General features: G+C 39.6%; 1 protein-coding gene across 5 annotated transcripts in view; it reads right to left on the bottom strand.

Moving 5' to 3' along the window:
* SHANK2 (SH3 and multiple ankyrin repeat domains 2) overlaps positions 1 to 15884 on the bottom strand; it is a 339924-nt gene that overhangs the window by 244651 nt on the left and 79389 nt on the right. For all 5 annotated transcript variants that reach the window (XM_079980803.1, XM_079980801.1, XM_079980798.1 and 2 more), the window contains exon 10: positions 3786 to 3852. In XM_079980803.1, the coding sequence (XP_079836929.1) occupies positions 3786 to 3852 (67 nt within the window). The remainder of the gene's footprint in view (positions 1 to 3785; positions 3853 to 15884) is intronic.

The raw sequence follows: 15884 nt of genomic DNA, 5'->3' as shown, positions 1-15884 counted from the left end.
GGCAAAACAAAATAAAAAGATTTAAAAATAGGTTATCCAAGTAAAGGATTCTCAGTTCGCAGCATATTTAATATGTGCATAGCTGTATTTAAAGAGACCTTCAAGATTCCTATATATATTATTGCTGGTTTTTTGTATCTCCATCCTATAGAAGCCATAGTAAAAGCTGTATAGCAAATGCTTTCTAAACCTTCTGTGCTCATTTACTTGCAGACAGCTGTAGACTGGATGAAAACAATCAGGGATTAACTTTTCTATTCATCACAGCTTTTAATCCATTACTTTCCCTTCAGTCTTCAATAAAAATAAATAGATAAATAAAAATAAAATGCTGCAACTAATTGCAGTAAGAAGAGGGCAAATACATGTCAATCAATGGGGTTTAGCTGCTGGACAGTTTGTTAAAGCCTTGCAGTGTTCAAAGATGCAATGTTGGTTTTCAGCACAAAAATAAAATGGTATTGTACAGGCACTGAACTGTAATATCTTTCCAGATCTCAACAACAATTGACAGTGCCCAGTTATTTTGGAAAATGCTCCAATATATCAGAAATGTTTATAAAAGCTTATTACTGGGAATGTAAGATTTGAAGAATGCAAGGTGATAGGTTGTGTTCAGTGTGATGCTTGAAATACAAATGTGTGCAAAAGAAATTTGTGACAGATTAACTGGATACCTTTCACTCCCTGAATGTCAGTAAACAATAAAGATGTCTTGTTCTTTCAAATCATGTCATGAAATAAATTACCTTGAAATGTGACTTTCAGTCTTAATATTTTATCTTTTTGCCCCTGCCTCTTATCGTTCCAATGAAGAATTTGATCAAATATGAAACTGACAAGTGTTAATGATATAAGAATTCATTTCTTATAGGGCAAGGGATTCTAGTCCAATCCTTTTCCCATTAAGTACTGGAAATGGGGTGTAACAAGTGCACTGCTAATGAAATACCCCAATCAAGGGGTTTATTTAGATGTAATTTGCCCCTCAGAATGGGAGTAGGCCTGTCACTCATGGGATCTCCGAGCCCCACCTCTTTACCTAAGGAGACCCTAAAGAGGTCAGAGAGGAGAAGCTGGTTGAGAAAGTGGGGGGGTGGGGTGGATAGAAGTTCCTTCAAACAGGCCCTTTGGTGTTGCAGGATGGTACTGCGAGTTGTACAAATGTTTAGGATAAGGAACTGCTACTCAGGGTTGTGTTTTTCTTTGACACAACACACACACACACACACACACACACACACAAAGAGAGAGAGAGAGAGAGAGAGAGAGAGAGAGAGAGAGAGAGAGAGGTGTCCTGGGATACAACCTAATTGTTGTATAAGCAAACCTCAGTACAGACTATGATGCAAGACTGATTGAGGATAATTATCAGCAGATACTGAAGGTGTGTTCCAGACACAATTCAAAGTGGTGGTTATGAAACACAGTGCACTACATGATTCGGGGCCAGGTTATCTGAAAGACCATATTCTCCCTTAAGCTCTTAGCCTAATTTTATGATCTTGAGAGAGGTCCTTCTGTCTGTTCCATCAACATCTGAAGCACATTGAGTAGAACTTGAGAAAGGGCCTTGATAACTGGTTCCAAAGGAGGCTCAGATAATCCTGTCTGTAATGAACTTTCTCCAGGAGGCAAATATAATAATATTAAGATAAACCTTTGGCTCATAACTATTTTATATATGTTGAAACTGGTTTTAAGTGGTTCTTTTTATTGGTTTTACCTGACACATATCTTTTTTACTTTACATTTTATTGCATTTAGGAGTATATGGGAGGTTAGAGGAGGGATAGTACCTCTGGTGGGGAACACATTTGGTCCCCACCCTGCACTTACCGTACCTAACACCTGTGGCTCCTAGAAGCTGTCAGCATGTGACAGGGCCATACCCTGGAAATGGCTTTGATTGGCCATCTAAATCAGGCAAAGGTGGCCGATGGTTCTCGATGAGTTAGGGACTTCCCCTGCATGCAAAAACAGGCTCTGGCAGATTGAGGGATAAAACCAATAGTGGGTCTAATGGTCAAGAAGGCAGTTACTGCATGTGTTGTAGAGGGAAGTGAGGGGCAGATGGGGCTCATCAACCTGAGAAGGTAGCCCATCTACGAGAAGGGAAACCTCTGCTGGGTATTGCTCTGTTTTCATTTGGACCACATGAGCAAGGCCAAGAGGGAGGTCTTCTTGTCTGGACAGCCCAGGACCTCCATATACACTGCCCAAACCTGTGCCCCAGGAAAGTCACTTTGGTGCTGCTAAAGCAGCGGTTTCACTTCACTCCCAGAGGTGCATTCCACCATCTTTTGAGACAGATGGATGCCAACAATTATATTTTGTTTGTATTGTGATAGTCACTTTGAGTACCATTTAGTGGAAAGGTGGATCACAAATTTTTTTTAAGTATAAATAAAGTAGGAATGGAAATCTAACAGTGCATCCCTATGTATGCAAACACAAAAATAACCTCCTTGAGATATAGGATGAGGCCTTGTCCAGTGATATATTCCTTTTGGTCTGAAGTTGTTACTCGTGTCAATTTTGTATTGGCAAAATGCTTGATATTTGCAGGTACAGTGGTACCTCGGGTTACATATGCTTCAGGTTACATATGCTTCAGGTTACAGACTCCGCTAACCCAGAAATAGCGCTTCAGGTTAAGAACTTTGCTTCAGGATAAGAACAGAACAGAAGCGCGGCGGCAGCAGGAGGCCCCATTAGCTAAAGTGGTGCTTCAGGTTAAGAACAGTTTCAGGTTAAGAATGGACCTCCAGAACGAATTAAGTACTTAACCCGAGGTACCACTGTATTCATCTCCTTTTAAACCGTATTTCTGTAGTATAAGGCTTAACAAATAGAAAACAGATGTAGACTTTGCAAGCCCTTATGGTGAAGTATAAGTATTAAAGCCCAGAAGGATAAATACCCACCATCTATTACACAATGGTTTAGACCTCCCTGTCCTGGCTACATTCAAATATATTGTATAGAGACATCAATTCATGTGGGAACCTATTTGGACAATGGGAGGGTTTATATTAACTTATATGTTTAATTTAAGATTTGTGTCTTTATCGTCACTCTATCCACAATGTGAGCTGATAGTGGTGTTAGCATGGGAATGGCCTGTGAGATCCCGCAAGGGCATCTCTTGACTTCCAGATCCAGTGCCCCAAGTGGACCTTGCCCCGCCCCTGCCTCATTTCCATGTATACATGGAACCCTTTGAACCAAAACCCATGTAAGATAGGGCATTACTGTACATAGTGAGGTTCCTGCCTAATGTTTATGAGGTGTATCTGAAGTGCAATCACCAGTGAATGGAATTCCAAGTACGGTCAGACTATATTTTACTTTCTTGGGCTCCATGATCACTGCAGATGGTGACAGCAGCCACAAAATTAAAAGACACCTGCTTCTTGGGAGAAAAGCAATGACAAACCTAGACAGCATCTTAAAAAGCAGAGACATCACCTTGCCAACAAAGGTCGTATAGTAAAAGCTATGGTTTTCCCAGTAGTGATGTATGGAAGTGAGAGCTGGACCATAAAGAAGGCTGATCGCCGAAGAATTGATGCTTTTGAATTATGGTGCTGGAGGAGACTCTTGAGAGTCCCATGGACTGCAAGAAGATCAAACCTATCCATTCTGAAGGAAATCAGCCCTGAGTGCTCACTGGAAGGACAGATCCTGAAGCTGAGGCTCCAATACTTTGGCCACCTCATGAGAAGAGAAGACTCCCTGGAAGTCTTAATTTACATGATGATATATATATATTTATTACATACCTATATCAGTTTCCTTGTGATTCTTGATATATTCAGCGAGCTCAAAATTTCCAGCAATTATTGCCACCTAAAAGATGAGAGAACACAGTGCATTTAAGATTTTGGGGTTAAATTTTATGTCCCATATGTGATTAAAATTCTAGTAGCCGATACATACAAATATCAAGTAGATACTTTCCCCAATATAACATCCTTGCTGATGCTTATTTTTAAACTTTCACATACAGTTCATATGCATGCTGGCTGTAAAACAGATGCTTTGGATTTCCATAAATGCATATTTTAACATCATAGGACTCATGTTGCCCAATGGTGATTCATAGAAATAGTTTGTTGGCCACAGAATCGGTAGAAGCACAGTTGGCAACAACACCTCCAAATATTGACATATTCTTCCATCAACAGACAAAAAAGTAATGGATTACAATACACACACACACACACACACACACACAAAAAAAATCACTGGAGGAGGCCTTATTAAGATTTTGCAGAAATTTACTTGCTTGGGTTCTGATGCAAAATATTGTGATCAATCAGGTGTTTTTGACAGTAGGGACACTGAAAACTGCTTTATACCAGGTCAGACTATTTGCTCATCTCAACTGGACAAATCAGCTACTTCCTGATCTTCCTTTTAACTTATGATACCAGTAACTGCACCTGGAACCTGCAGCACCCTAAAAGCATGTTCTCTGTCATATTGTATGATTATCTCTATTGCAAATGCCACAATGCCCCCCACTCAAATATTTGTAAAATACGGTAATCATAAAATTTACCGCTTTTAAGCTGTTCAGTTTGAAAAACTTTTCTGCTGTGTTGTATTTGTATTGATTATATTGTATTTCATATGTTGTATAATGCTTTAATGGCCCTTTGGGACAAAAAGTGGCAATCAGATGAATAAATAAAAGCGAGTCAATGTCAAGGCAGTTAAATGTGTGTTCACATGACAAGATGAAAATCATAATTGGCTCTGCAGATACCTGCAAACATTATTCCTTAACCTATCTTTCCTTTAAGGAGTTCCTGTAAGGCAGGTTAGAGGAGAGAGAGTGACTGACCCAAAGTCACCTAGTACTCTTAGGTTATACAACATGGACTTTCAAGCTAAATTAGGAATACTGCAGCATCTTCATGATCTATGATCTATGAAGACTACAATATTAATCAGTTAAAAACCAGATAGGAGGACTAAATGGATTGCCCTTATAATGGATGAATGAATGTAAGAATCTGTATTTCCCCAGGAATCTGGATTGGAACCAATGCTTTTTAACTTCTTAGTAAATGATCTAGGCTTAGGCCTGAGCACTGAAGTGGCATGTTTACTAGTGATGACAAATTATTAAGGCAGCAAAATCAAAAAAGGGATTGCATGGCTAATGTGGATCAATGTTAAATGTAAAGTGATGCATGATGTATATACTGTAATGGGGTCTGAGCTGGCACTGACTGACCAGGAAGAAGAACTTGGGGTTGTGATGTATAGCACAATAAAAACATTAATTCAAAGTCCAGCAACTGTGAAAAAGGTGAATTCCATGTTAGGGATCATTAGTCAATACAGTGGTACCTCGGGTTAAATACTTAATTCGTTCCGGAGGTCCATTCTTAACCTGAAACTGTTCTTAACCTGAAGCACCACTTTAGCTAATGGGGCCTCCTGCTGCTGCTGTACCAACGCTGCACGATTTCTGTTCTCATCCTGAAGCAAAGTTCTTAACCCAAGGTAATATTTCTGGGTTAGCAGAGTCTGTAACCTGAAGCATATGTAACCTGAAGCATATGTAACCCGAGGTACCACTGTATTGTAAACCTGAGGTGCAAATCTATGGTGCACCCAAACCTGGAATTTTGTGTATAGTTCTGGTTACTGTATCACAAAAAGTATATTTTAGAGTTGGGAAAGGTACTGTAAAGAGCAACTGAAATGATCAAGGGACAGAAACAACCCTCCTGTTACCATCATTTGAGCACTCTTAGTTTAGAGGGGGAAGGAAACAAGAAAGGGAGACATAATGTGTGGGCAGCGTAGTTATGCATGTTGTGAAGGAAGTGGACTTTAAAAAGCTATACTTCCTGTCATATAAATAATAGTAGAACCTGGCCTCATCCAAGTAAACCAAGTGGCAGAAGATTTAGGACAGACTGTGAATAGTTGGAACTATGGAATTCATTACTGTAAGATGTGGTGATGACCACCAACTCAGACAGCTTTTAAAAGGGATTAGACAAATTCCTCAAAGATAAGATTATTAAGGACTGCATACTACCTTCAGGAACAGATGCAGCATGCCTTTGAATACCAGCTTGCTAGGGAACAGCAGTGGGAGAGAGCTATTTCCCTCATGTCCTACTTGAGGACTTTCCATAGGCATCTCGATGGCTGCAGCGGAAATTACTAGGCTAGACAAGTCCCTGGCCAGGGGCTGTTCTTATGTCCTTAGGACAGGCCCGCCCCCAAAGGGAAGGAAAACCTGCAAAAATGTTAATGCACGTGGCAGGATTCAACTAATAAATCCCTGCACAAAGTCTTCTGCTTGTGCAGAGGGTTTCCCCCTTGCTCCCCCACCCAAATTGGGGGGTGGGGGCTTGCTCTCCAAATTGGCTTGGGGGCTGGGAGAGTCCCTGGAACAGCATGTGGTGGGAGAAGAGAGATTTTCTGTTAGGGGATTGCCCTAGTGGAAGAACTGCCATATCACAACATTGAATTCCGCCCCACAGTAATTTCTGAGTAAATTCTGATAGTGACTTTGATTAAGTAAATGAGGGTGATTGGGGAGTGGGGTTTCATACTTATTTTAGTCACCTGTTTAAGACTGCATGCTAACCTTCCTCTACCTCACTGCTGAAAATTTATTCAAGGTACTCTTACCCGATCGTCACTTTTTAACTATTATATCTAGCAAAAGAAGAGCATTGCCTTCGCAATTCTAAGAAACAAAACTTGTCATGTTCAAGAGTTAAACGCTCTATTTTATATGTGTACCATTTCCTGCAGTACTGTGCAGTTAATTCGCAGATAAACATCAAATGGTGTGCTAAGGTACAGAGAGAATGAGCGATTTGGCAATACCCACTGCAACTGACATTGTTATGATTCTCTCCACGGTAATAGTTTTATACATGTAGTGAAGCTAAATAGGACTCTCTTCCACAAATACATTCATTAACTTCAATAAGATAAGCAGCCAATCAGTGTAAGTATCTCTGAACCTGCCCTTTAGCAATGAATGCGCCATAATTTTAAGAAATATCTGATTATTTTTTGTGGGCTGCAAGCTCTCTGTAGCAATGGAGCTTGTAAAAATAAACATCTGTCTTAATTCAGGCTGTTTCTGGCAGGCTCCATTCATGTAAGTTCAAGTACTGTAATGTTCATTTAGAGATAAGGGGTATGGGCTCATCATCAACTTATGCTCATCCAATGACAACAATTTATTTTAAGCAACACAACCTCTCAGTCTTAACACTCAGAACTCAAACATTGAAGAGTTACAGCTATTAAATCTAAGACACATTTTTTAAATGACAGAAAATTTGATGTGAAGCAGTAAATCTCCTCCACACAAAAAAGGTAAATATGTTTTATAGCTCCAGAGAGAGACATTTTCATTAATACTGCTCAAGCATTAAAATGGAAGAACAGTAACAGCTCCCTCCTGATCTTGACAGCAGCTCATTTCCAAAGGAACCGTCAGTCTCAGCTCAATTTATCTGAATGTGGCTGAAACATGGTGTCAAGGTGTAACAGCAAAAAAGGAAAAATATTTCTACACTTTATGACAAAACATTAAAAAGCACTATGCATAATAAAAAATGCAATACTTTAACACAAGCAGTTCACTGCCTGTGGAAAAGCCTTGGAAAAGCTGGCATTCTTTTGTAATTTAATTATGTCTCGAATATTAGGAGCCTGCAGCCAAATAATTGGCTACTTAGATTTCATTAAAGCTCTTAAAACTCCATACAGTGGTACCTCTGGATACAAACGGGATCCGTTCCGGACCCCGTTCGCATGCAGAAGCAAATGCAACCCACGTCTGCAAGTGTGTGGGTCATAATTTGCCGCTTCCGCGCATGCGCGTGACGTCATATTGACCATCTGCTCATGCGCAAGCTGTGAAACCCAGAAGTAATGCGTTCTGTTTCTTCCGGGTCACCACGGAACGCAACCTGAAAGTGCTCAACCTGAAGCACATTTAACTCAAAGTATGCTTCGGATGCCGCCGGCTCCTGGCCTCTTAAGCGAGATGAGCACGCAACCCTAGAGTCGGACACGACTGGCCCGTACGGGCAGGGGTACCTTTACCTTTACCTTTTATGACTATATTTCCACCTATAGTTTTCAGCCCACTCCTTACCTGGTCCACTTCATTAAGCAACTCTGCCCTTGGCCTTTTAAGGATTCCAATTTCCTCACATGCCCCATAGCCCCGGTGCATACAGGTCCTCTCGACCTTAAACACCATGCAGCTTCTTCAGAGCCCTCCCTTTCAATTCATCCATATTTGAGCTCCTCTGCCTGTTTATTCAAGCCTCCTCCTTTTGCCTACTTGTCCTTTAGGTCCATGTTTTCTCAATTAACATGTGAGGAGGCCATACCTCTCCATTCTGATGGACCTTCTGGATGTTGACTTTAACATACAAATCCCTAAATTACTTAGGACCCAATTACTTGACAAAACACTTATCTCCCTACCTGCAAGGTTGGATCCTGGAATATGCAAGTCCCGTGGTCATATTGGCAAGCGTATCCTTGATACGTGATGGAATGGGATAGGACCTTCTTTTGGTAAGCCCGTTTGTAGAACTCCTTGCCTATGCTATCCCTCATTGATGGCTTTTAAAGGGCGGCTAAAAAACCTTATTCATACAGGCATTGAGGAGAGGGCTGTGTGTTGGTCTGGCTATCTTTTATGCTGCTGCTACTATTTTTTATTATTAACTTAATGTGATTTAATTGTGTTTGACTTAATTCTAATGGGTCTATTGTGTGCATTTACCACCTTGGGAACCTACAGGATGAGATACTGTTTATAATTATAAACAAATGTTGCTGAACTTTCATGAATCGTGACTTTTGGCCATGCTGGCTGAGGCTGTTGAGAGCTAGAGTCCAGCAACCTTTGAATTAATTCCAAGTAATTTCAGTCCAAGAGAAGAGCTGTTTTTACCTGACAGAAAGATCAAGTAGTTTTATCTTGTTTTTCTATGGCTTCAATTGAACTACCCCGGGGAGGTAGGGAGTGGATGAAGTATTAGGGTTGACCAATGGCAAAACCTGCTTCTCATTTCAGATATTAGGGTGCCATCGTAATGGCGCTTTTCAGTACCACACATGCAGGATAACTGGTGGTAGAAGAACTCTGCTACTTGGAGCAGAGGGCGGGGGGACAATTCATCTCCATCACAATTCTTCCTGGTTCTATTCTAATTTTTATTCTCATGGGCAATAAAGTTGCATGAAATAATGCAGAAGTTTATTTTATGATAAAAACATTTTTTTCCTTGGAGGCATGAGAAAGCAGAGTAAGCATATTTCTGTACTGTATGGTTTAATAAAGTCTAAAACCTGCTAAGACCCAGCTGTATGCAATTGTACTGTGTATTGTAAAACGAGCTCAATGCCATGGGTGCTGATTATAATAATACAGTAGAATGCCACAAATCTTAAGTGGTATCCATTATCAGATCTCTTGTAAGAAGAACAATTTCAAGATACAAATTGGGTATTGTCTGGTGATCACTGAAATCATTCTGTGTTTCAAATCTCTGTAGCTGCTGTAGAAGAAGTCAAAGTAAAATAAACCCATCTAGTAGTGCAGCCTTCCATAATTCCATATCATTTTAATGCCAATGTATGCATGTTTGATGCATGAAAATAAATAACACATACCTATGGCTCAATTCTTTTGGAAAATATAATTCTTCGTAATATAAAAATGTTCTTAAATTCAGGATCCCCCCATATTAGAGCTAAAATATTACATAAGAGCATGATGCCCCATTTCTAGGGTGAAGGTTAAGGAAGCACATGATGAGATTCCATACAGCTTTGCTTTGAGTGACCAGATAGGCCTAGAGTACTGTACTTTTTAAATCACAGGGTGATCATATCTTGGCTTCATAAAATTTAAAATATGAATGAGGCTTGCGGCCATGAATGCAGCCTCTTCACTCTTTTGCTTCACATGAACCCAGTAAGTATTTCATTAACTATACTTTCCCATTTCATACAGACCAGGAAAGTATGGTTAATCCATTCAGAAGAAGCCAGGATACAAACAAATGGTTTGATGAAACAGGAAAATGTAGTTTTAAAAAAAAAAAACTTTCTGGGTTGTTTTGTTCAGATGATGTGAACCAACACACTCACCAGGTTCACACATAAAGTTAAACCAAACCATGGCTTTGAACAAATGCAAGTGTTCCCAGAGAGATCATGGTTGCTATATTCCTCCCCTGGTCCTGCCACTACTGGGTTAATAATAATAATGATAATAATAATAATAATAATGATAATAATAAAATTTATTTATATCCCGCCCTCCCCAGCCGAAGCTAGGCTCAGAGCGGCTAACAACAGTAAAATGATAAAACATTCTAAAATCATTTCATTATAAAATTAATTCAAATCAGATTAATGGCAACCATTGGGCTAGAGTTCTGTGAGGATTGCCAAAGGAGGGAGTCAGGCTGTGCCCTGGCCAAAGGCCTGGTGGAACAGCTCTGTCTTGCAGGCCCTGCAGAAAGATGTCAAGTCCCGCAGGGCCCTAGTCTCTTGTGACAGAGCGTTCCACCAGATCGGAGCCACAGCCGAAAAAGCCCTGGTTCTGGTTGAGGCCAGTCTAACCTGTCTGTGGCCTGGGACCTCCAAGATGTTTTTGTTTGAAGACTGTAAGTTCCTCTGTGGGACATACCAGGAGAGGCGGTCCCGTAGGTTAAGTCAGGGGTTAAGTCATGGTTTGACTTGGTATGTCATCCCAACCTTGGATGATGGTTTGTCTGCAATATGCAAACCATGAGCCCCTGGAGTGAGTAGCAGGTGAGAAGCACATAAACCGCAATCTCCTCTCTGAAAACCCAAGGCATTCACACTACCATGGTTTAGCTTTGTGTTACATATAAACTGAGGCAGTATGTAGCACAGGGAATTTTAGCAGGTACAGTTTGTCACATAGAGAAGTGAAAAGCTGTGCCTATTCCTCAGCCGCCGTGCTCTTAGAGGTACACGAGTCCTGTACTCTGTGTCTCAGGACACCCTACCGATTATGATGCCAAGTTTGTCTTGATTTTTTTGTTAAAGAATAAATGCAACAAACAGGACCCGGAGGCCTATCTATATTCCTCATGACAGAATTTCCAAACAAAATGAAAAAACACAATCATCTTGTCCAACAGTGGATAGGATAGATTGTGGATAATAAATAAATAAATAAATAAAATTTATTATTTATACCCCGCCCATCTGGCTGGGTTTCCCCAGCCACTCTGGGCGGCTCCCAACAGAATTAAAAGCACAATAAATAGAACATCAAACAGTAAAAACTTCCCTAAACAGGGCTGCCTTCAGATGTCTTCTAAAAGTCAGATAGTTGTTCATTTCCTTGACATCTGATGGGGGGGCATTCCACAGGGCGAGCGCCACCATCGATAAGGCCCTCTGCCTGGTTCCCTGTAACCTCATTTCTTGCAGAGAGGGAACTACCAGAAGGCCCTCAGAGCTAGACCTCAGTGTCTGGGCTGAATGATGGGGGTGGAGATGCTCCTTTAGGTATACTGGGCCGAGGCCATTTATGGCTTTAAAGGTCAGCACCAATACTTTGAATTGTGCTCAGAAACACTTCTAATTCATGTAAACCTAGGCCTGACCAAGTTAAAAGACCACAACCCCATACAATGTGGTATAATAAAATGTCAGGCAAAATATATTTTGATAAAGGTTTCATTCATAGGGAATATGAAGTTATTCAAGATAAATGACAGTATCATTTAAAAGTAGCGCCTCAGAAATTCAATGGGGAGTGAGTTTTATGAATTGTGTGATAGATGATGATAGATAGATAGATAGATAGATAGATAGATATAAAATCACTATATACCGTGAAAGTTAAGGACATGTAGAATGGTGGTATGCTAAACCTAGTACTAAACAGTAATCTCTGGCTGGTTTCCATTGAACTCCAGAATTTGTGGAGGCGGTTCAGATTACTGAACAGATGATAAAAGACAAGAATGATTGGTTACATGAAAACTTTTTGCAATTATTTCCCAAGTATCTGGATGCGTTTCAAACTTGTTTCCAACCTGACCTTTGAGCGTGAACTGCCCTAGACCTGCTGGGACTCTGCCAGAAAAAGGACAGCAGGAATGTGACCCTGTTAAAACTCCTGGACCTTTCATTGGCTTGCAATACAAGGGACTATGGTATTCTTCTAGACCACCTTTCTTGTTTAGATGTTGGAACTCAGTTTTTGCAGTGGTTCTGCTTCTTTCTGGGCCACAGATTCCAGAAGTTGGTGCTGGGAGGTTGCTTTTCCTGATTCTAAAAGTTGTACTATATAGTTTCTCAGTGGTTCAATTCTATCTCCCAGTCTCTTTGACATATACATAAAAGCACCAGATACCAGAGAAGCCAATGCAACATGGAGGAGTCCATGTTATGGATGCTCCTCACAGCCCCAACTTCCAAAAACCAGGGCAATGCTGGTATAGGGGGAAAGCTGGGCTCCTGCTACATAGCTCAGGATGTTTGATGTTTCCTTGATGGTTCAGGAAGCTGTCAAGTTGCAGCAGTTCCAGTGCCATTAAGGTAACATAAGAAGGGGCCCTAAATGACAAAGACCCCCTTTTAAGGGTTCAGACAGTGTTGACGGTGTTTGCGAATAACGCCATGACATTCTCCAAGCTTCTTTTTCCAGGCTGAGCAACCCTAGCAGAGCCAGACAGTGTTACCAGTGTTACCTGCTTGTGAGGTTCATGTAATTTCATAAGCCAAACTTTCATTTCAGAAATAAAAGTTCAACTTGCATTTGTTAATCTCGTATCTTTATCTGTATCTTATTGTGTACATGAACTTCTAGACTATGTTAATTCAAAATACATACCTAGTTTCACTTGACACAATCTTATAAGGAAAGCAACTAACATTTGCTCAACCCATTTACTACCTTAAAAATATTTGTTGATGTAAGATTGTTAGACTTAGCTTCTATCTACATTTCAAAACAGCAATTTTGGACTACTGAAGGTTAAAATCTTCACTTGTAAAATATTTTGCAAACAGAATAATCATTGTTTGGTTTGTATTTAGCAACTGACATAATATATTAATGGCATCTTTAAGTAAAACAAACAAGAAATATCTGAGAATCAAGCATGTAATTGATAATTACATTTTTCTTAAGTGGCAACTATATGTAAAAGTGTTTGCAAAGTTGCCCCACAGTATTCAGAACAAGAGTATTCTACAATGTTGTCCTCATACATTAATTTATTCAGATTTTGGTTACGAAGGGCAAATATAATAACATTTATATTCTGGTCCAGAATATCTCACTGTTGTTGAGCAACACTACTTTGCATCTTCAACTCTAAACAGCCTGCTGCACCATGCAAAATTTTCTCTTCAAACAGTCCAATTACATCACTGCAAATACACACACAGTTTATATACAATTATTATATACAGTTTTAAAATATTTGACTTGGCGTGGTCATGTAACTTTGCACATGCTTATTATGCAGAGGAATGAAAAGTATTAGCAATTTGATTAACATCAAGTGTCAGAGGCACAGTTTACATAATCACCCTTCCCCCAATCAAATTATTTCTGCTGTGCAGTTCTAATTCGCCTGCTTCATCTGTTCTCTTGCTGAGCATTACCTTTTGGATGCTTTCAACAGGCTATCTGGCTGAATGTAATTTCATCTTCTGTCCTTGATAATACAGACCACGCTAGCGTTATCTTCCTTTTACTGGTCTTTTGAGTGTGATTTTTCTTCTACCACTGAAATTTTTCAGCCAGAATGCATGCTGATACTGTTCTAAAATTTAGCAGCACATGTGGTACACTGTGCCCAGAAATTCTCCTAGCAACTCTGGCATAGCGTCTAACATTTTCTTTCTTCAAGCTATGATTCATGGTGCCATCTGTAGTCAGATATTGACAGGCAGTAGTCTTAGAATAGCTATTATACATTTGCTCAACAACTAGTTTTAGCAACTGCAAATATAAATCATAGGGAAAGTCCAACACTTATTTATTAAATGATTTTACATTTGCTGAAAGATTGTAATATCATTGCAATGCCTTTTCACTATTCAGTTCTGTAAGGATAAACACAAACTATATTTCAGCAATGTACAAAGGCAATGCTGAAATATAATTACTTTTACATGAGATCCAAAAGCCATATTCTCTGAGGGTCAAAATAAATATGGCCTTAATTATGTAGTTCCGCCTTAGAGAGCAAATTTCACATTTCTAATGCAGGATTTCTGATCCAGATCAGAACCCTAGCATGGGTGTAAGGCATCTTTAAACCAATGGTTCAAATCCAAAGTAGGCTTCCATCAATCTTCACTGCAAAAACTTTGGTTTTTTTGGGGGGTGCAATACAAAATGTAGGCAGGGGAAGGGGAATTTTGGATAAACCACGCCAACCTGTCAGTTACCTGCCAGTTGCAGAGATCTAGGGCTTGTGACAGTTTAAATAATGTTACTATCCTACACTTGCTTTATGAGAGCAAGCCTTTTAAATTGTTTCACACATATCTCAGAAAACAACATAGATAGAATCAGGCTGCACAAGTAATTCCTCGTGGGTAAATGGAAACAAAATAAAAAACAAAAGGATATATAGAAACTTATGGCAAATATTTATATCTAGTCCTACCTCAATTCTTAAGATTTGGGAGATCTATGTCTACAGGAAGAGGAGACAGATAGCATTTAAGCACTTGCCAATAGATGGCAGGTTTTGGTACAGCCTAATCTACATACAGTGTACCAAGCTCAGATAAATCTCTTGGCAGCTCTACCTATGAGGATCCAAAGGTAGACAACAGTTTGCTTTTTCTCTATTTGAACCAGGGTTAACTGTATAACACATTCAATAAATATGTTACATTTGCCACTCTCTAATGGTTTGATGATGCAAATATAGCTTTACACATGAAAAACACAGGATTGTATATGCAAGCTGCCATCTTGTATTGCAAAAGTTAAAACCGACAAATATTAATGGTGGGTTATAGTTTGGATAAGAATTTTAATATTTATTTCCCCAGACACATTTCAAATAAATATATTTGAGAGAGCGAGGTTTTAGCTGCAAACATTTCATTATATGCTCCTCTACTTTTTTAAAGTCCTTGTTCTATTACCCTAAAACACCAAGCTTATGAAATTCTAATCTTTGCTCAATTAAGTAAATATGAAGAACACAGTGGTGCATTCATGTATTCCACTGCCTTTTGATAGCTTAAAAATGCCACCTAGAAAACCATTCACAAGAAAGATGCATTCTGAAATCCCTTATGATTTGCTTTTAATAAATTAAATGTAAAAAGGAGCAAATACAGGTGTGTATTTTTCATGGAGAAATCTAGGTCATACTGCAAAGAACTACCAAGGCAAGTGATTATATAACCCCTATTACAACTTACATGGCTGAGCACTAATTTTAAAGGAGATTTAATGAAACTAAATAATGCCTGGCTGTTACTCAGTATGAAACACAAAAGAGAAAGGCAGCTGATAAGAAAATACATTTTGACTTCAAATTTCTATTCCCCCCTCCCTCTGTTCTTTGAAAAGTATCAAAGCAAAATAATATAAAACTGAGTTCTATTCTGCCCGGACGCTGAAGTCCAGTGCCAAGGGCCTTCTGGCAGTTCCCTCATTGCGAGAAGCAAAGCTACAGGGAACCAGGCAGAGGGCCTTCTCGGTAGTGGCGCCCGCCCTGTGGAACGCCCTCCCACCAGATGTCAAAGCGATAAATAACTACCTGACATTCAGAAGACATCTTAAGGCAGCCCTGTTCAGGGAAGTTTTTAATCTGTGATATTTTACTGTATTTTTGGTT

The sequence above is a fragment of the Podarcis cretensis genome (assembly GCF_951804945.1).
Source record: "Podarcis cretensis genome assembly, chromosome: 1".
NCBI lineage: Eukaryota > Metazoa > Chordata > Lepidosauria > Squamata > Lacertidae > Podarcis > Podarcis cretensis.
Note: the sequence above shows the minus strand (reverse complement) of the source record. Positions and strands in the feature narration are given on the sequence as shown.